Here is a 22813-nt window from a genome sequence, read left to right as displayed (position 1 = left end):
GTTCTTCTCCTTCTTGGATTGGCACTTCTAATGTAACTCTATGACAGCACCAAGGGGCTAGAACTTTCATGTTCTACCCTTAGACTTGACGATGACGTAGTGTCCCCATGAGTGACAGAACAATGAGCCAATCACGGCGCAACGCTCTGTATGTTCTGCTGGCTTGCCCCACCACCACCACAGAAAGCACTGAGCTAGGCTGAAACACCTGCATTTTGGAGCTACCTTACTCAAGAAAACAAAAAAGAGACCATGTTTGTATGCGGCTTTATTATCTCAATGATATATCTATTTTTTTTTTTTTACATTGTTTGCAAACTGATATGTGACACTTATTTATGCCAAAATAAACATGCAAAACAGGCAACCCCCCCAAAATTGCCACTGATATTCACCAACCCAGCAGAAATTAATTCTCAAATCCTGAGCAATATAACATTTAGTCAATTAAATTACATAACCCTCCCTTGGACTAAATTCAAAAAATACTAAACCCTCCCCTTGACTAAAATTGAAAAATGTGTTTCCATCCATCATGATCGGCCCATCCTCAGTGCAAAACTTTTGATTGTGAGTTAAAACAAACTAACAAAATAAGTGAGACTGTAGAATAACAAAATAATAGAGTTGAGTCTTTCCCTTTCTCACCTTCCATGAGTCCTCCTCTTTCAACACCTTGTAGGCTATTGAGTGGCTCACATTTCCTCCTTCACATTTAGCTTGGAGTTAAGACAAGACTGATCAAGGACACTATATTGTCTATAATATCTGTTACATACATCTTTACCTTTTACAATTAACAAATAAACACTATCACGTACAGTTTTGTTGATACATTAAATACAATCACTTCTATTCTCCATTGTACTATATGATTGAGTGTGTGCTTCACAACTCTCCAATACAGAGCGACCCTCAGGGTTTGAGTTCTGCTTCCATTGTTACTCCTCCTCGGAAACAAATCATTACTTCAGATTACTTCAGAATCTATTATTGCTTATGGAGCATTTAAACAAATGTAAAATGTATATATTTCACAAAGTATTAATGAACTAGTAAAAAGCAACAAGAATACAAAAGTTTATGACTTGAAGCAAGACTGGTGTTCCTCTGTCCAGTGTCTGTGGTCTTTTGCCCATCTTAATCTTTTATTTTTATTGGCCAGTCTGAGAAATGGCTATTTCTTTGCAACTCTGCCTAGAAGGCCAGCATCCCGGATTCGCCTCTTCACTGTTGACGTTGAGACTGGTGTTTTGCGGGTACTATTTAATGAAGTTGCCAGTTGAGGACTTGTGAGGCGTCTGTTTCTCAAACTAGACAATCTAATGTACTTGTCCTCTTGCTCAGTTGTGCACCGGAGCCTCCCACTCCTCTTTCTATTCTGGTTAGAGACAGTTTGTGCTGTTCTGTGAAGGGAGTAGTACACAGCATTGTACCAGATCTTTAGTTTCTTGGCAATTTCTCACATGGAATAGCCTTCATTTCTCAGAACAAGAATAGACTGACGAGTTTCAGAAGAAAGGTCATTGTTTCTGGCCATTTTGAGCCTGTAATCGAACCCACAAAAGCCGATGCTCCAGATACTCGTCTAAAGAAGGACAGTTTTCAGCTGTGCTAACATAATTGCAAAAGGGTTTTCTAATGATCAATTAGATTTTTTAAATTATAAACTTGGATTAGCTAACACAACGCGCCATTGGAACACAGGAGTGATGGTTGCTGATAATGGGCCTCTGTATGCCTATGTAGATATTCCATAAAAAATCTGCCGTTTCCAGCTACAATAGTCATTTAGAACATTAGCAATGTCTACAGTGTATTTCGGATCAATTTGATGCTATTTAATGGACAACAAAATTGATTTTGTTTCAAAAACAAGGACATTTCTAAGTGATCCCAAACTTTTGAATGGTAGTATATATATATATATATATATATTAGTCAAAGTGCAAGTAATCTTCAACTGTCCCTCAGGGAATCAATTGACATTGTAATTACACACCTGGGGGTCATTCATAAACATTTACTGCCACAGGAAAATAACCACTTTCTGTGAAAATTACATAAAATCCCATTGAAAAATATCATGCAATTTACAGGTCACTTTATATTAAAAGTGCAAATTCATTCAAGAATGAAAGTGATATTCAACATTTTAAAATACGTTCTCTCTCCGGGTATGCAATGAGTAGATGACGTAGGCTGTAGGTGCCGCGACGGCTGGGACGTATGGTGGCATGATATATGATATGGCAACATCAATAAATCCCACCTTCCTATCATGATGCTGATGAGCTATACCCGGGTGGGTGGGGGGTGGGGGGGGGGGGGGGGTGCAATGTAAAAAGCTTTTACATTTCCAAGCTATTGAGTGAATATCAACTTATCCTAGGTATCCAGTTTTGTGACCCCAAACACACACACACACACACACACACACACACAAATACAATATTAGGTTTCAGCCTACTCAATAACAATATTCATATTTGCATTCCTCTGTGTTAACATTAACTTACACTAGTCTCAGGCAAACATGCAAAGGATCATAATCTGTTCAGACATGGGCAGTTCTGTACAGTGTACTAACATTTCCATTTTTATGTTGCCATTCCCTGGGTGTCCATGGTAAGGAAAGTAGAACTGTCAATAGAACCATTGTAGGGATTATTTTCCCATACGTAGTGGAATCAAACGTTTAAAAGGTCATTTCCCTATGCCCCCTGCCAAATGTTTACTGTCCTCATTTCGATGTGTGTAAATATTTTTCAATTATCAAACGGTGAGGGGTTAAAGTGTAGAGGGGCTTGTAGGGTCTGGTATCGGAAGCAATAAAAGGTCATCAGGACTTATACTTCTATCCATGTTCTCCGTCCGTTCCTAGACCTAGATGACGTTCTCAAAGAGCTGCATGGAGGCCATGATATTTTCATCCTGGTGAGAGAAATGAAAAGTTGAGGAATCGTTTGTTAAGGACACAATGTCAATGTCATGTTTTGTCTTTGATCATGTCTTGTCCCTGTGCTTCCCTCTGCTGGTCTTATTAGGTTCTTTCTCTTTCTCTCTCTCTATCGTTCCGTTCCTGCTCCCAGCTGTTTCTCATTCTCCCTACGACCTCATTTACTCTTTCACACCTGTCCCCTGTTTTGCCCTCTGATTAGAGTCCCTATTTCTTCCTCTGTTTTCCGCTCCTGTCCTTGTCGGATTCTTGTTTGATGTTTGCTGTTCCTGTGTCCTTGTTTCGCCCTGTCGTGTTCTTTGCCTTCTTCAGATGCTGCGTGTGAGCAGGTGTCTATGTCAGCTACGGCCAGTGCCTTCCCGAAGCGACCTGCAGTCTGTGGTCGCGTCTCCAGGCGTTCCTCTCTATTGACGAGAGGATTTCAGTTTCCTGTTTTGGATTACCATTGATTATATCCAGGAGAATCATTATTTGTTTAATACTGGAATAAAGACTCTGTTACTATTACGTCGCTTTTGGGTCCTCATTCATCAGCATAACAGTCAATTCTGTTCTTAGCTCTTCATATGCTTTGTGTTCCTCTGACATGAACAGGTTCTGTAAGACAAACCTGTCAGCTAACCTGCTGTCTGCCAGCTACAGGAATACCTGGAATGTTAAAGCCATGTAATAGCATGTGGCTTGTCTGGGCATTCTAACATGATGTACAGTACATCTTTTCATCAGTAAAGATTGTGGAGGATGTGTTTACCTTCTGACAAGTCTCTATGAACTCATCAATGGTCACCACCCCGTCTCTGTTCCGATCCATTTTCTGAAAAAGCTAGCCATTAAATATCTTATACGATTACATACAGAACTACAATTTTTTACATTTTATTTAACCTTTATTTAACTAGGCAAGTCAGTTACGAACAAATTCTTATTTACAATGACGGCCTAACCCTAACGACGCTGGGCCAGTTGTGCGCTTCCACAGTAACAAAATGTGAAGCTTTTAGGTTGGGAAAACTCAAACAGGCAAGAGTTCTTATTACACAATAGCCAAACAATAAATCTTTAGGACAGAAACAACACAAACATAAGGACAGAAGGTGTTAATCAACGTGAAATGTTAGACATGGGGGTGGGATGGGAGGGGGTCATACACTGGGGGTTTATGTACCTGAAAGAACTTGTCCACATGCTCAGATGGATCAACATCTCGTACACTGGGAGAGGTATACCTGCCCATCATGTCATAGATGGACGTCATTATGGCCAACATCTCCTGTACACAGGTTTACACGCGCGCACACGCACGCACGCACGCACGCACGCACGCACACACACACACACACACACACACACACACTCGCACACCCGCACACATACAGTCATGAGTCAGCACCAGGTCTTGGAGTGTTATGTCTAGCAGAAGAGCATCTCTATGCAACAAACAGGAAATGCACGACCTTACACTGTACCTCCTTGGTGATGTAGCCATCCTTGTTGATATCATATAGATTGAAGGCCCACCGGAGTTTCTCTGTTTCTGAACCTCTGAGCAGTACAGATAGTCCAATCACAAAGTCCTGCAAAAAAACATAGAAAACCTTACTGACTGTCGAAGAAACAGATTTCATCTACTGAAGGCAGTTTGTTTTTTAGATTGAGCAGGTTATCGGGATGGCTAAGGTTGATTGTTCTGGAAAGTTTTATATGAGAGGACAACCGACCTAACTTAAAAGGAGCTTTGCTTACCTCAAAACGGATAGAGCCATTTCTGTCCATGTCAAAAGCGTTGAACAGGAAATGTGCATATGTGGTGGCATCTGAGAAGGGATACCAATAATGCAGTTAACATTAGGCAGGTATACAGTGGGTGACAGCTGGTTATTTATTCTCTTTCCACTTTTATCCACTTTGACGGTCGCTCTGGGTGAAATGGGTCAGTCTTTATAGCATATATAAATCAATAGGTGAGGTTCTGAGTTGTCAGAATCTTTCATTTCTTATCAAATGTTGATTACAAAACAGTATGATAATGCTCTCTATTAAATCACAGCCCATTAAAAGAGCTGACAACGTAGCAGCAGTTGAAAGGGAGTCTCCCACCTATCTGCAGTACTATTACATTGTGCCTCCCTTACATCACTTGAGGGCAGACTCCTACCTCCCTGGGGGAAGAACTGTGAGTAGATGTTCTTGAAAGTCTCCTCATCCACCAGCCCGCTGGGACACTCCTGTTCAGAGGGAAATTAAAATATATTTAATAAGTACTAAGTGCTTAACTTGTATGCCCTGTATGCATTTATAAATGTAGTTAAATATCTATGAAAATAGATATATCTAACGGTTTGTTATCGGCTAATATATGTGTAACAGCTTGTAGTGAGTGAGTGTAAATATCTGTGTAAATAAATGTGTGTAGCTATGCAAGTATATCAAACATATTGTGAGATGATATCTTTGCAGTCCTTCAAGTCCCTGACAGTGTGTTTAACCTCTACCCCACTCCCACTCGGTGCTCTACGCCCAGCCAAGTCCCAGTCGCACGTTTTTAAAGCCTCTGTAGAGTGACTGCAACTCCTTCTTGGTGAACTGGGTCTGGACCTGGAGCTGTTCCAAGCCTTCAGGCTGGTGACGAACAGTAGAAAGCTCCAATTCACAGTCGCTACTCTCTGTTTGAGAGAGGAGAGGGAAAGAGAGAGAGGAGGAGAACCCAGGGAAATGAAGGAGAGTCGGGAGAAGGGGAGAGGTGAAAGGGAGGGGAGAATGTGGATCAGGTGAGAGGCAAGAATAGGACGGGAGCGGATGAGAAAGGTCGAAATCAGGAGAGGAAGACGGGACAATCAGAACAAATTGGGAGGGAGAGGAATTTGTGTGGTGGGTAACAGAGAAATTGGATTTGATGAAAATGGTGTAAAAAAAATTGGCAAAAAGAAGGTGGACAGGTGAACAATAAAGTGGGAGAGGATGATGAGTGAATGACAAAAAGAAATGACAAATACAGGGAATTACTACTGTGTGTGTGCTCACCATCTATGAAATACAAACAAACATCGTGAGGAATGGGGAGAGGAAGACGGGGGAGAGATTGAAGTATAGGGAAGTGAGAAGGGGGGAACATATACAATCAGATTAAGCCAGACAGTCACAGTATTTTGGTTTAAGTTGTTTCTTTCTCTATAAACCAGTAATAAGACATGAAACCTTCGAAGTCTTGAGGCAGTTTGTCTAGAGTTGCAGTGGAAGCCCGTCTTCTCTCATAAAGTGACAACACTGAAATCCATTTATATCTTCAACTATCAATAACACAGTACAAGAAGCTTCTGTCTATCTGTGAGGAATATGATGGCCTTGAAAAGAACAGGGCACTGTAGAGTCTCTCCTTGTTACTTACCATCTAATGTCAAGGGCTCCCAGGCACCAAACTGCTTGAACACTACAAAAAACAGGCCAATGACTACAGTAATTGCAATCAGTTCCATGCCTTCCAGCACCATGGCTGACTTGTTTGAATAAGAACCTTAATCCGCTTGCTATTGGCCAGCTCTGAACATATTGGATGCGTTTTCCACAACTTAACAAATGTTTGCTGCTGGATGTGTGTGTCTAAGAAAACATCAAAACAAACAATTGAACAAGATGTCTGAAAAATAGCTGCGAACACTGAAATCTATTGGTCACACTTTACTCCCCCCATTTCCCCACCCACACACAGTGTTAAAGGAAGTGAACTCTCAGGTGACGATGCTCCTCGTGATGAACAAGGTAAAGATCCAGTGAAAGTAGAGATCCATTAACAGTCACTCTGTTTCAGGTGCCCTTCATTTAACCCCTTGATATCCAGCAAAAGCAAAAAGGTGAGTTTGATGATAATATCTTCTTGTCTTCAAAAAATCCCTCTAAATCCAAGTCCAGTGCATGGTATTGAGTTGAAAACAAACACATACCACTTGATTCCTCATCTCCCAAATATCTCCATCCTCTGTGAAGTATCTTCCGTAGTACACATTCTGCACCAGTTAAGGGCTGAACCCTCTGTGTCTCCCTTTTTGGGTAAGTCTGTCCTACAGGTCCATCAAGACAGGAATTCTCCCTCTAGTGCAGTCTCCAATTGGAGCGGGTGCGGAAGATGAGAGAGAGAGGGGAGTAGGGCAGCGAGACCGGAGGGATGATGTGTTGTTTTTTTACTAATAGTTTCTAATTGACGGTCTGAGCATTTCCTTGTTTTCCCAGGCATTTCAAGGATGATGTAAAGCTGTAAACCAGGCATTGATCCACATCCACTGATGGCTGGAATATGACCAGCAGCACTTAGAGTGAAGGAGTCTGCCCTGCCCTGTGTGGCGCTGCCTGTGTCTACCTCCCCATTCACACAGCCCACATAACACTGGATTCAAAAAGAAACCTCACATTGTGGTTCTAATTCAACAAACTGATATCAAAAGCTGATATTTCAATTGAGTTTATTAAGGGACTTTAAACAGGAGGAATAGTGAAGGTAGACCGAGTGCCCTAATTATTGTTCCTATCCCAGAACTCCTTACAAAGTCACTGTAAAGTTTTAGCAACATTCCTTGACAATCCACCAATGCTTTCATGATATCAGTTGTGGTGTGCATGAGTGTGAGGCCGTAAAAAATACAAATAGAGGTAGAGTTCACAACTGATGAGTGTGCACATCTTATAGGAGAGAGTTTAAGCAGGAGCTCTGAGAGGGAGCAGGGGAGGATAAATCAATGAGATGCAAAATACTGGTTTTAGGACTGGAATGGGAACAGGCCAGAAATGCATTTTACCAGAGAGAGATTTAGATGGAGTTAGCCACTGGACTCAATCTTCTTTATGCTGCACATCAAGGTGTTGCACCTTGTGGACACTGTAGGGAAACCACTGAAGCTGTCACGGTCGTGTGGAAGAGATTCGGACCAAAACGCAGCATGAGGAAAATAAGCCATCTTCTTTTAATAAATGAACGAAGATGAACATGAAACGAAAACACTATACAAACAAACAAAAAACAACAAATGATCGTGAAGCTAAATAACGCAAGTGCACAGACAAGCAACAAACGTTAAACAAGACAACTACCCACAAAAGCCTACTGCCTATGGCTACCTTAAATATGGCTCCCAATCAGAGACAAATGAATGACAGCTGTCTCTGATTGAGACCCAATCTAGGCAGCCATAGACATAACTAGACAACCTAACAATACTCTATCCCATACACATACAACACCCATAGACTAACCAAAACACACACAACATACAATGCCCACCCCAACTCACGCCCTGACCAACTAAACATAATCAAAATAACATAAAAATAGGTCAGGAACGTGACATAACCCCCCCCTCAAGGTGCGTACTCCGAACGCACCACCAAAAGTCTAGGGGAGGGTCTGGGTGGGCATCTGTCCACGGTGGTGGCTCCGGCTCTGGACGCTGTCCCCACACCACCATAGTCACTCCCCGCTTCCGTATCCCCCCCCCAATGACCACCCTCCAACTAAACCCACCTAACTGAAGGGGCAGCATCGGGATAAGGGGCAGCACCGGGATAAGGGGCAACACCGGGATGAGGGACGACAGCTCCGGGCTGAGGGACGGCAGCTCCGGGCTGAGGGACGGCAGCTCCGGACTGAGGGACGGCAGCTCCGGACTGAGGGACGGCAGCTCCGGACTGGCTGGCGGATCCTGGCTGGCTGACGGCTCTGGCTGGTCATGGCTGGCTGACGGCTCTGGCTGGTCATGGCTGGCTGACGGCTCTGGCTGGTCATGGCTGGCTGAAGGCTCTGGCTGATCCGGTCTGGCGGAAGGCTCTGGCTGATCCGGTCTGGCGGAAGGCTCTGGCTGATCCGGTCTGGCGGAAGGCTCTGGCTGATCCGGTCTGGCGGAAGGCTCTGGCTGATCCGGTCTGGCGGAAGGCTCTGGCTGATCCGGTCTGGCGGAAGGCTCTAGCGGCTCCTGTCTGGCGGACGGCTCTAGCGGCTCCTGTCTGGCGGACGGCTCTGTAGGCTCATGGCAGACGGGCGGCTTTGCAGGCTCATGGCAGACGGGCGGCTTTGCAGGCTCATGGCAGACGGACAGTTCAGACGGCGTATGGCAGACGGGCAGTTCAGGCGCCGCTGGGCAGACGGGCAGTTCAGGCGCCGCTGGGCAGACGGGCAGTTCAGGCGCCGCTGGGCAGACGGGCAGTTCAGGCGCCGCTGGGCAGACGGGCAGTTCAGGCGCCGCTGGGCAGACGGGCAGTTCAGGCGCCGCTGGGCAGACGGGCAGACTCTGGCGCGGCTGGGCAGACGGGCAGTGTCAGGCGCTGGTGCGTGGTACCGGCAACTGGAGGCACCGGGCTGAGCAGACGCGCAGCTTCAGGCGCCGCTGGGCAGACGGGCAGTTCAAGCGCCGCTGGGCACACGGCAGACTCTGGCCGGCTGAGACGCACTCTAGGCCTGGTGCGTGGTACCGGAACTGGAGGTACCGGGCTGAGGGCACGCACCTCAGGGCGAGTGCGGGGAGAAGGAACAGTGCGTACAGGGCTCTGGAGACGCACAGGAGGCTTGGTGCGTGGTGCCGGAACTGGAGGTACCGGGCTAAGGACACGCACCTCAGGGCGAGTGCGGGGAGAAGGAACAGTGCGTCCAGGGCTCTGGAGACGCACAGGAGGCTTGGTGCGTGGTGCCGGAACTGGAGGCACTGGGCTGGAGACACGCACCATAGGGAGAGTGCGTGGAAGAGGAACAGGGCTCTGGAGATGCACTGGAAGCCTGGTGCGTGGTGTAGGCACTGGTGGTACTGGACTGGGGTGGGAAGGTGGCGCCGGATATACCGGACCGTGAAGGAGGACACGTGCTCTTGAGCACCGAGCCTCCCCAACCTTACCAGGTTGAATGGTCCCCGTAGCCCTGCCAGTGCGGCGAGGTGGAATAGCCCGCACTGGGCTATGCAGGCGAACCGGGGACACCACCTGTAAGGCTGGTGCCATGTACACCGGCCCGAGGAGACGTACTGGAGGCCAGATACGTTGGGCCGGCTTCATGGCATCCGGCTCGATGCCCAACCTAGCCCTCCCAGTGCGGCAAGGTGGAATAGCCCGCACTGGGCTAAGCACGCGTACTGGGGACACCGTGCGCTTTACCGCATAACACGGTGTCTGACCAGTACGACGCCCTCTTACTCCACGGTAAGCCCGGGGAGTTGGCTCAGGTATCCAACCCGGCTTCGCCACACTCCCCTTTAGCCTCCCCCCAAGAAATTTTTGGGTGAGCCTCTCGGGCTTCCAGCCACTCTGCCTTGCCTTTGCCTCATAAAACCGCCTCTCCGCTTTCGCTGCCTCCAGCTCCGCTTTGGGACGGCGATATTCCCCTGGCTGAGTCCAGGGTCCTTTGCCGTCCAGGATCTCCTCCCAAGTCCATTCCTCTTCTCTCCATTGCTTTAGTTCCTTCCCTCCTTCCTCAATCCGCTTGGTCCTGTTGTGGTGGGTAGTTCTGTCACGATCGTGTGGAAGAGATTCGGACCAAAACGCAGCATGAGGAAAATAAGCCATCTTCTTTTAATAAATGAACGAAGATGAACATGAAACGAAAACACTATACAAACAAACAAAAAACAACAAATGATCGTGAAGCTAAATAACGCAAGTGCCCAGACAAGCAACAAACGTTAAACAAGACAACTACCCACAAAAGCCTACTGCCTATGGCTACCTTAAATATGGCTCCCAATCAGAGACAAATGAATGACAGCTGTCTCTGATTGAGACCCAATCTAGGCAGCCATAGACATAACTAGATAACCTAACAATACTCTATCCCATACACATACAACACCCATAGACTAACCAAAACACACACAACATACAATGCCCACCCCAACTCACGCCCTGACCAACTAAACATAATCAAAATAACATAAAAATAGGTCAGGAACGTGACAGAAGCACAGCTGCACCACTGCACTGGGAACACAGTCCCACAAATGAGCCCCTGTTCATAATTTCCGAGTACTACTTTGCAAACACATAAATGTCAAACATTTGTATTTTAAAGATAACAGTACCCTCACTTTCAACTCCATTCCTACAAAGAGCAAGCACAGGTGACCAAACCACTACCATCAGAATGATCACAGAGCATTTTTAATCCACTGATATCTCTATAACGTGTCAGGCAGAGCCTTGTGTTCATGCATACAGTACAAGGTTAGCTCATGTAATAGACCATTGAAAACCAAGACAGCAGCAAAATGTTCATGCTCCCTAAATGCTGATCTATCTTAACTCTTACATTAAAGACGGACAAGGCTTAATGCTGGCATATCGGCATTTCTGCACTCTTCAGAGCAAACATTAATAACAACAGTAATGAGAACGTCATGAAGGCCCATAGCCCCAGAATATCAATCATACGACAGCAACTCACAACAACACAACCTTCTGCTTACAGTTCAACCCAGCCCCCCCCCCCCCCCTCCCTCTGAAAGGTTCTAAGACTGCCAGAGTGTGAGACTAACATCTGGTGCATAGGAATACTTATATTGTGTCATGTAATGATTAATACTATCCAGCAGATGGCAGTGCCTAGACATGGTTGTATTGGTGGTTCCTTACTGGAAAGGGCTTAGAGTTGAAGCAGGGCAGGGCGACGGAGGGGTTAACATGGGGGGGCGGGATGGTGGTTGGGGGTCTCTTCGCTCTGGTGAGTGCACATGAACATGTTAGCCCCAGTCTGCATGCACAGAAGGGCAATGTCAATAATTTAGATAGGTAGAGAAAACGAGGGCATACCGGGGGTATAAGCAGTAACAGACACTCTGCTATTCCCTCCTTATTCAGCTCATACTTCCACCCATAAAAAATACAAATATCAAACTAGTTCAGGTGCTGGACAGAAAAAACAAATAATGTACTCTTTCAACAACACCCTTATTTACTTGACAATATTGTGTATAGCCTTGGATGTCTCTCTTTTTGCATGTGTTGTACGTGTTCCTGAAAAGGGTATAGCAAAGGATCTAATGAGAAATAATCCACAAAGGCTTTGAAAAAAAAGTTATTGATCATTACCATTTTGACAAAATGACTGGCCATAGTTTCTTTCTGAAGGCAGCTTCCCTCCAGTAAGAGATGACTGGTGCATTACTGTCAACACTGGGACTTTTATTTCAATAATCATTTTAAGCTTTCTAAATCCCTACTAAAATAACTGAAGGAAAAGGAAAGAAGAGAAAAAGGAGAGAGTGGGAGAGTTTACAGGAGAGTTAACAGGACAAGTCTCAGCAGTAAGCCTACGGCAATCAGTTTGCTGGGATTGTGGAAAACGAATAGAGATTTATTGATAGTATATTGAAGTGACACAAAGAGATGAGTGGGAGAGTTTCGCACAGTAGAAGTCCACTGAGAGACAGCAAGAGAGATGATAGAGTTTAAAAATATAGTCCTATAAGATGGGGTAGACGCATTCAAATGAATCTTATCTGCATCCCCTCCCCCTCTCCTCTGCCTTCTCCTTCACTCCACCCCAGCTATCCCACACAGGAAAGAACACATACAACTCTGTAGCTGGGATGACTGAGCCTCATGTAAGTTTGGCACTGTCCCTGACCTACCTGGCCCCTGAGTGTTTGTGGTGCTGTCAATGATCCATTTGACGAGGCAGCACTTCATCAGAGATTTACGAGTGATTCGGGGCTTCTGCCATTTCCCTCTGTCCTCCCTCTGTCCTCCTGGGCTGGGCTCCTTCCCGTTGGCATCAGGCAGCAGGCCACCGTCCACTCCCTTTCCATCAGCCTGGGGGACACAGAACTAACTGGGTTAACAGATGACAGAGAGAGGGGTAAGGACACTACAGAGAAGACTGTTGGTACAGACGGGTTAGAGGATGCACAGAGGAGAACGTATAGGCTGGACAGAGAGGGGGAGGAAGAGAAAGAACATGATATTACGGAAAATGTGTACAAAGAACCCTGCATAAAATAATCTAATAAAACTAAGCCATCCCTATTCCACTTTTTGTTTCATTAATCTATTGTTGTTCATGCATTTTGCATCATACTGTATGGTTGTGCGTTTTTGCAAAATGCATCATAGCGGCTGTATTTCGAAAGTTTTACAGTGCCTTCAGAAATTATTCACACCCCTGGACTTTTTCCACATTTAGTTGTGTCACAGCCTGAATTTAAAAGGGCTTAAATAGAGATGTTTTTGTCAATACCCCATAATGTCAAAGTGGAATTACGTTTTTCAAAATTAATAAAAAATTTAAAGTTGAAATGTCTTGCGTCAATAAGTATTCAACCACTTTATAAGTAGCCTTGCACGAGCCTTGGCATGTGATGTACAAATACACTCCCTGGACAGGACGCTAATCTATTGCAGGGCCTTCTTTTTCTTTCAATATCAAACAATCTATCTCCTTAATGCTGAGTATCAAACAGCAGAGACACATCAGCTCCCATTTTACACAGCCTTTGGTATGACTCGGCCGGGGATCGAACTCCCAACCTTCCAATGTCAGGGTGGACACTCGGAGGCCGCTGAGATGGTACCCTTTTCTTATGACAAGCCCCAAAAAGTTCAGGAGAAGACAGTGAATGTTCCTGAGTGGCCAAGTTATAGTTTTGACTTAAATCTACTTGAAAATATATGTCAAGATCTGAAAATGGTTGTCTAGCAATGATCAAAAACCAATTTGACAGAGCTTGAAGAGTTTTTTAAAGAATAATGGGCAAATGTTGCACAATCCAGGTGTGGAAACTCAAAGAGACTTGATAAGAAAAGACTCACAGCTGTAATCGCTGCCAAAGGTGCTGCTACAAAGTATTGACCCAGGGGTGTGAATACTTATGTAAATGAAACATTTCTGCATTTTATTTTCAACACATTTGCAAAAATGTATTCATTTTGTATTCAGGCTGTAACACAACAAAATGAAAAAAAATCCTTTAAAGTTGTCAATTCTTTCAACTTGCCACCTACGCATTACCTAGCAACACTGTCTGGTTAGATGTTATAATAAAACTTGATAAAACAATGGAATGTGCATAGTTATAAATCCAATGTGCTCCAATAAGGATCACATATCAAAGTTACAGTCAATTCACAGAGGCTGAAGAAATACAGGATGCTGTGACTGAAGATAAGAGGAGGATGGGCTGTAGGATGACATGGATGAAGAAAATACTAGATAAGGAGAGAGGAAGCTTAATAACCCCTGGATTGATGGGGAATGGAAGGCCCACTAGTATGTATGGGTGTGACTATGTAAAATATATTCTCTGTTAATGTGAGTGTGAGTGTGTGTGTGTGTGTGTGTGTGTGTGTGTGTGTGTGTGTGTGTGTGTGTGTGTGTGTGTGTGTGTGTGTGTGTGTGTGTGTGTGTGTGTGTGTGTGTGTGTGTGTGTGTGTGTGTGTGTGTGTGTGTGTGTGTTTGTATGTATGCATGCGCATGGCTGCACACATGCGTTCTTGTTTTGTTACAGTATTTGAAGAGAGAATGGAGCAAAATATCCGGGGATTCCCAGCCCCCTCGTAATCTCCTCATCTCCTATTTGAATATGAAAGGAAGCCAAGGCGCACAGAGCACTGAGGAACTCACTCAATAATTCACACTCCTTAAAACAGCATAAATAAAAGATCAGAGTCAGCTGCCATGGTGGGGATGAGTACCAGCCATGTGCTAAACACTGAGTACCAGCCATGTGTTAAACACTGAGTACCAGCCATGTGTTAAACACTGAGTACCAGCCATGTGTTAAACACTGAGTACCAGCCATGTGTTAAAAACAGTGAGTACCAGCCATGTGTTAAACACTGAGTACCAGCCATGTGTTAAACACTGATTACCAGCCATGTGTTAAAAACACTGAGTACCAGCCATGTGTTAAACACTGAGTACCAGCCATGTGTTAAACACTGAGTACCAGCCATGTGTTAAACACTGAGTACCAGCCATGTGTTAAAAACACTGAGTACCAGCCATGTGTTAAACACTGAGTACCAGCCATGTGTTAAACACTGATTACCAGCCATGTGTTAAAAACACTGAGTACCAGCCATGTGTTAAACACTGATTACCAGCCATGTGTTAAAAACACTGAGTACCAGCCATGTGTTAAACACTGAGTACCGGCCATGTGTTAAACACTGATTACCAGCCATGTGTTAAAAACACTGATTACCGGCCATGTGTTAAACACAGATTACCGGCCATGTGTTACACACTGATTACCGGCCATGTGTTACACACTGATTACCGGCCATGTGTTACACGCTGATTACCGGCCATGTGTTACACACTGATTACCGGCCATGTGTTACACACTGATTACCGGCCATGTGTTACACACTGATTACCGGCCATGTGTTACACACTGATTACCGGCCATGTGTTAAACACTGATTACCGGCCATGTGTTAAACACTGATTACCGGCCATGTGTTAAACACAGATTACCGGCCATGTGTTACACACTGATTACCGGCCATGTGTTACACACTGATTACCGGCCATGTGTTACACACTGATTACCGGCCATGTGTTAAACACTGATTACCGGCCATGTGTTAAACACAGATTACCGGCCATGTGTTAAACACTGATTACCGGCCATGTGTTACACACTGATTACCGGCCATGTGTTAAACACAGATTACCGGCCATGTGTTATACAGTGATTACCGGCCATGTGTTACACACTGATTACCAGCCATGTGTTACACACTGATTACCAGCCATGTGTTAAACACTGATTACCAGCCATGTGTTAAACACTGATTACCAGCCATGTGTTACACACTGATTACCGGCCATGTGTTACACACTGATTACCGGCCATGTGTTACACACTGATTACCGGCCATGTGTTACACACTGATTACCGGCCATGTGTTAAACACTGATTACCAGCCATGTGTTAAACACCAGGACAAGAGAGACCATCCCCCACCCACCCCCACACACACATACACACACACCGCCCTCAAATGACTACACTGAACCATGGTGTCAACTGTCGCCTCCTGAGCGATAAACAAATGCAGCTTCTTGCTTACGCTGGCAACATGGCATCGAATCCAGGAAGGGTTGGTACATGATATGCATGCAGGGTAAATGGTTTGTCCACATTGCTCTGCAGCAAACTGTTCTTCTTATTGATCACGTTGACCACTATCTGTGTGTGCTGAACTATTCTTCACACACACTGTCAACAATACAGTATACACTGAGTGTACCAAACATTAGGAACACCTTCCTAATATTGAGTTGCACCCCCTTTTGCCCTCAGAAGAGCCTCAATTCGTTGGGGCATGGACTCTATAAGGTTTTGAAAGCGTTCCACAGGGATGCTGGCCCATGTTGACTCTTATGCTACTTACAATTGCGTCAAGTTGGCTGGATGTCCTTTGGGTGGTGGACCATTCTTGATACACACGGGAAACTGTTGAAGGTGGAAAAACCCAGCAGAGGTACAGTTCCATGTCTTAATTGTCTCAAGGCTTAAAAGTCCTTCTGTAACCTGTTTCCTTCCCTTCATCTACACTGAGTGAAGTGGATTTAACAAACAACATCAATAAGGGATCATAGCTTTCATCTGGATTCACCTGGTCCAGTCTATGTCATGGAAAGAACAGGTGTTCTTAATGTTTTGTATACTTAGTGTATGTCATCTCAACAGTGGATGATTGTAGGCCCTGGCATCCGCAGTACTACATTATTAACGTTTAGCCTGACATGTGGGAGATGCAGCAGGGTTTAACTATCCTCCCTTAATAATCCAACTCATCATGCACACTGCGGGCGACTGCACCATCCGCTGATCACCACACATGTCACCAACACATGCCCTCTTCATTGTCAGCCCCTCTTTCTCCCCGTGTGTGTGGCGCTTGTAGCCTCTCCCTTGGTCCTGACAGAGTAGGAGAACACAGTGTACACAGAGCTCATTGACATGCAACACAGATACAGCATCCTTCCCCTTCTTCTCTTGCCATGAATCACAGTGAGGTGGTACACTCACCACTCCAGTAGAACTGGCTCATAACAGGACTGCTAAATACAGATTGTCTGGGTGATCACAAGCCCTAAAGATAAACTTTCCCTGCCCTGACCTGAACAATGCACAAGGGACATTTTCTTGTGGGAGAAATATTCCAAAGAGAAATGTTTATTTATTACATAATACATACTTGGACAAGCAAATACATTTTCGCTTTCTTACAGAAATACTTCAAATTGTCTCCATAGTCCCCATACACTCCTCCAAGATGTCTCTTCCTCTCTCAATCAATCCTGCTTCCTTTCTCCTATTGGCGAGCTAAAGCAGATTTCACGACAGGTGAGAAAAGGGGAAAAATATATATATTTTATTTGCCTGGATGAATTGTTCAATGAACAATCCAATAGAAGCAACGGTGTGGTTACTTTTGAATCTTGTCAACGTGTCCACTGAGTCTGAAATCGCAATGTATGAAATTCTTTCTGTTTAGATCTACAGGCCTGAGTGGTTCCTCAACTACTGTGACCTTTTGGGAAAGAGCTCCTTTTACATATTTCCTAAGCAATTGTAACTATTTATTCGGGTTTTGTATCGTTTGGTGAGGAAGGGGCCAGCAGTGGAGAAGCTTCAGGGTACAGTGCTACTGGCTGGTAAATCACAGACCCTTTAGGGCAGGGTGTTGCAAAACCTTTTTGACAAGTGCCCCTTTTTCACATTTTCACAGCCAAAGACCCCTTTTGTATTATTATTATTGTCTATTGAGATAGCCTATATTAAATACACCACCAGCTTGCTTTTGTTAAATTTGAGGGTTTTTAAGCTCATTTCCTACAATTCTACTTAGTTTAAAAGGACTCATGACATATTTTAGATAGTATATTTAATAATAATAATAATGATAATGGATAAGGAAACTGTCTGGACCCGATTTCCCCAAATGTTATTCCGCTACTACATATGTTTTTATTATGATAATTAATATAAACCCTCCATTTAATTCTACATATTTTCTTTTACAGAAAGTGAACAGATCAAATGATCGCAACAGAGTCCCACATAAGATCACTTCCAAGCAAAGTCTAATTTCTTTGACTCCTCGACTGTAGGTGGTTGAACCTCAGCTTCTGTCATAGAGACAAACCCCTCTGATGTTCCCATGTGCATCAGAGTAGCATCTTCCTCTGGCATTTTACCACTTGGTTCTGGCCTAAAGCATCAAAAAACGCATGCGCTGTTTTAGATCGGTCTAAACAATCGCGAACGAAAAAAATAAAAAATAAATCCAATCAAGCCAGGTCCCGCGTACCCCACACAAGACCTTGGCGCGCTGTGCCCCCTATGGTGAGAACATCTGCTCTAGGCTTCCGTTGTACTCATAATGCCTGGCTGCATGGAACAGCTGGGATCAGCAGATTATTGTCACAGAGGGATGCACTGTAATTCAGAACACTATTATTATATTGTATTAAATATGATCTCTGTGCACTGTGTCTCTCACAGTCAAAATACAGTACAGAGTTGGACAACTACAGTGGAAATGGTTATATCATTTACATAACGCTCCCTCGTTGCTTTTGTCGAGGGTCCCAAGATACAGTGCCTTCAGAAAGTATTCACACCCCTTAACTTTTCCACATTTTGATGTGTTACAGCCTAAATTTAAAATGGATTACATTTAGATGTTCTGTCACTGGCCTACACACAATACCCTATAATGCAAAAGTGGAATTATGTATTTCAAAATGTTTACCAATTAATTAAAAACGAAAAGATGAAATGTCTTGAGTCAATAAGTATTCAACTCATTTGTAAGCCTAAATAAATTCAGGAGTAAGAATGTGCTTAACAAGTCACATAATAAGTTGTGCACACTGTGTGCAATAATAGTGTTAACATGATTTTTGAATGACTACCTCATCTCTGTACCCCACACATACAATTATCTGCAATGTCCCTCAGACAAGCAGTGAATTTCAAACACAGATTCAACCACATAGACCAGGGAGGTTTTCCAACGCCTCGTAAAGAAGGGCACCTATTGGTAGATGGGTAAAAAAAGGACATTGAATATCCCTTTGAGCATGGTGAAGTTATTCATTACACTTTGGATGGTGTATCAATTCACCTAGTTGCCGGAGAGGAAGGAAACCACTTAGGGATTTCACCGTGAGGCCAATGGTGACTTTAAAACAGTTACATAGTTTAATGGCTGTGATATGAAAACATTTAGGAAGAATCAACAACATTGTAGTTACTCCACAATACTAACCTAATTGACAGAGTGAAAAGAACGAAGCCTGTCCAGAATACAAATATTTTAAAAAATGCATCCTGTTTGCAACCAAACACTAAAGTAATACTGCAAAACATGTGGCATAGCAATTTACTTTTTGTCCTGAATACAAAGTGTTATGCCTGGGGCAAATCCAACAGAACACATTACTGAGTACCACTCTCCATATTTTCAAGCATAGTGGTGGCTGCATCATGTTATGGGTATGCTTGTAATCGTTAAGGACTGGGGAGTTTTTCAGGATAAAAAATAAATGGAATGGAGCTAAGCACAGGCAAAATCCTAGAGGAAAACCAGGTTCAGTCTGCTTTCCACCAGACAATGGGAGATGAATTCACCTTTCAGCAGAACATTAACCTAAAACACAAGGCCAAATCTACACTGGAGTTGCTTTGCAAGAAGACAGTTCCTGAGTGGCCGAGTTAAAGTTTTGACTTAAATCTGCTTGAAAATCTACGGCAATACAGGAAAATAGTTGTCTAGCAATGGTCAACAACCAATGACAGAGCTTGAAGAATTTTGAAAAGAATAATGGGCAAATGTTGCACAATCCAGGTGTGGAAAGCCCTTAGAGACTTACCCAGAAAGACTCACAGCTGTAATCGCTGACAAAGGTGATTCTAACATGTATTGACTCAGGGGATTGAATACTTATGTAATCAAGACATATATATATATTTTTTTACAAATGTTAGAATTTTTCTTCCACTTTGACATTAGAGTATTTTGTGTATATCGTTGACAAAAAAAAGAAAATTCAATCCATTTTAATCCCTCTTTGTAACACAACAAAATATGGAAAAAGTCAAGGGGTGTGAATACTGTCTGAAGGCAGTGTAAAAGTGTATGACAATTTTTTTGGGGGTGGACTGCAAGTCTTGAAGGCATACTGTACATACAAAAGGGATGCTGTACAGAGGCTTGCATTGCAGTTCTACACGTCATTGTGCAGAAGACATTGCTTAGAGCAATGGAGTGTGTCTTTATGTTCATTATGCAACTACTTTTCTTCAGCTCACATTTAGGTGTGTGAACCCTCCACCCTCACAAATACGCTATTATTAACTTGAGCATTGGATACTTTCCTGACCATCAACCAAATTCAAACGGACTAATGGACCCTGAATCCATCGCAGGGCTAGTTCCACAAGCTCTGTACAAAAGTAGACGCCTCTCACCATAGGCTCTATTTAAAGTGTCACAAAGTGCCAGTGGAAACAAACAACCTGAGAGAGTGAGAGAAAGAGAGAGACAGAGAGTAAACAAAAAAGAACACAGTGCTCCTAATCCCTGGGCTGATGATAATGTCCTCCTCCTTGTTTCCCCTCCATCAACCTTGTCTCCATTGTTACCTCCACTCCGGGCACAAAGATCAAGGGCTCCTCTCTGTTTCCCAATGTGAATCTAGCAAGGAACACAGTCTAATAACAACTTGGGAGTTAGTGAAACTGCCTGGCAAACTTGTTGAGTGGATTCTTAAGATCTTATTCAACAACCACTTTCTGTGGAGCTTTCTGTCCTTTTCACTCCCTGAAAGAATGCCTGATTTGTAACACAGTCAACATTTTGTCCCAGAGAGGAAGTGATATTGTTCAGTAAGTGCAGTAATGCATTAGTAGACACACCACATAGGACAGCCGCTGAAAGATGAGTGATGGAAAAGGACATCACATGAGGTCACTGTTACATAAGCCAAGGGGATAATGCCTTTAGTTGTGGTTCATCATCACACTGCTCTTGTGTGTCACGCTATGCATGTCTGTCCCCTCACACATCTGGAAGATGCATGTCTGTCCCCTCACACATCTGGAAGATGCATGTCTGTCCCCTCACACATCTGGAAGATGCATGTCTGTCCCCTCACACATCTGGAAGATGCATGTCTGTCCCCTCACACATCTGGAAGATGCATGTCTGTCCCCTCACACATCTGGAAGATGCATGTCTGTCCCCTCACACATCTGGAAGATGCATGTCTGACTTACAGATTCTTGTCTAAATCAAAATCTGTGCATTTGCTTTGAAGACAACAAAAAATTTGTTCAATTATCAAAAATCACAGTTAAGCATCCCAGTGTGTGTGTGTGTGTGTGTGTGTGTGTGTGTGTGTGTGTGTGTGTGTGTGTGTGTGTGTGTGTGTGTGTGTGTGTGTGTGTGTGTTGTATTATGCAGGGGGGTTGTGTATTATACATTATTTACAGTGTATTAACTGGAGGGCAATTGCAACTACTTCTTGACCTGTTTTTCCCTCAAAGCAAGATGACATTTCAGCTCCATATTTTTCAGTTTGTTTACCAATTAGCCTTTAGCACATTAACAAGTAAACACATTGCGCTTCTACAGGGAGTTGTCATAACCCAAATAGTTTTAATGTCAAATCTCAACATATGGCTCAAAACAGCAAGGCAACTGCTGAAAACAGAGTCAAACTCCAGCTGCAGCTGCAATGAGTGATGTCTACATACTGTATCTGACAGAATGCTGAGCACCTTCAAGAGAGAAAGAATCCCCCATGTACCTTACAACTTCAGCAAAAAGCTCAATAATTGTATTATGAAATAGCTTTTTGCAGCTACTAGACTTCTGTCTAGCACAACTGCTACAATGGTTTGAACAACAGTCAGTCACTCTATAGATCAATATGCACACCATTAGTTGATTAAATACATTAAGTGATTTCTGAATGCCTCCCTTTGGACAATGTCTTAACTTGAAAAATGAAATAGTAATTGCCTGCTTGAATTTGATACTCATAATTAATTGAGTAGTACATGGTTACAACGCAATTAAGCTACTGACACACAATACTGCAGATGGTAAGAACCAATATAATTAAGTTGACCCTAGCCATTTTCACAACATGGCATAGAATAAAGTCATTATCAGAGCAGGTACAATATCAGTGACACATTTGACATTTATATTTAGGTAATTTAGCGGACGTTCTTATCCAGAGTGCATACATTTTCATACACCAAGCAGCTTACATGACAACTTTTCCATGGCATCAACAAGCAGTTTGGTTACTGTTGCACTTGATTGATTCAACAACACTCACGTGCTTCCACTTTATGAGACATGCAATATCTCAATGATGAGTTTTTTCTACCGTAACGTAATGCGCGAATGACGTGCGCATGGATTTGGCAGATCTGCCTCGTACTGAACTCAAACTTGAGAGTGAATGTGCCGGAGCAGTTTGTTTAGGCTATTCCAACAATTAAAACAACACATCAAAATATACATGTAATATTTTTTTGATTTACCTGCATGATGTTGATGTTATGTTGATTTCTTGCTTTTTGCAGTAAACCGCTCTGAGGCATTCGTCTAGTCGCGCGCACTTTCTGTTCTGAGGATCCTGATGTAAACAGTAACCTGTGAGGCATAAACTCGTTCATTTCAAAGCACCGCACGAGAGAGAGAGAAAGAGAGAGAGAGAGAGAGAGAGCACCACCAGTATGCCTTCTTCCACGTGCTGTCCGTGGTTCTGAACACGCTGTGGTGTTTTTTTTAAAGACAGCAGTGCTGCACTGAAAAAAGTGGCTTGGCTTGGAAGTATTGCACAAGCCAAGCAGA

At 43.7% G+C, this 22813-nt stretch overlaps 1 protein-coding gene across 2 annotated transcripts; it reads right to left on the bottom strand.

Moving 5' to 3' along the window:
- Positions 1-250: 250 nt before the first annotated feature.
- Positions 251-22778, bottom strand: LOC139543877 (calsenilin-like). 2 transcript variants are annotated; one of them, XM_071350381.1, is made up of 9 exons: positions 22501-22778; positions 12553-12733; positions 5498-5622; positions 5115-5184; positions 4703-4773; positions 4426-4533; positions 4125-4229; positions 3711-3773; positions 251-2934 (listed from the first exon to the last, which is right to left on the bottom strand). In XM_071350381.1, exons 1-9 carry the CDS (start codon positions 22633-22635, stop codon positions 2887-2889), a joined length of 906 nt encoding a protein of 301 aa, XP_071206482.1. In that variant the 5' UTR covers positions 22636-22778; the 3' UTR covers positions 251-2886. The 2 variants fall into 2 exon arrangements, with proteins under 2 accessions (XP_071206482.1, XP_071206483.1); XM_071350382.1 differs by lacking the exons at positions 12553-12733; positions 22501-22778 and adding an exon at positions 6345-8569.
- Between the last annotated feature and the right edge of the window lie 35 nt (positions 22779-22813).

Source organism: Salvelinus alpinus, chromosome 18 (genome assembly GCF_045679555.1).
Source record: "Salvelinus alpinus chromosome 18, SLU_Salpinus.1, whole genome shotgun sequence".
In the NCBI taxonomy this organism is placed as follows: Eukaryota; Metazoa; Chordata; class Actinopteri; order Salmoniformes; family Salmonidae; genus Salvelinus; species Salvelinus alpinus.
This window is presented reverse-complemented; position numbering and strand designations above follow the sequence as displayed.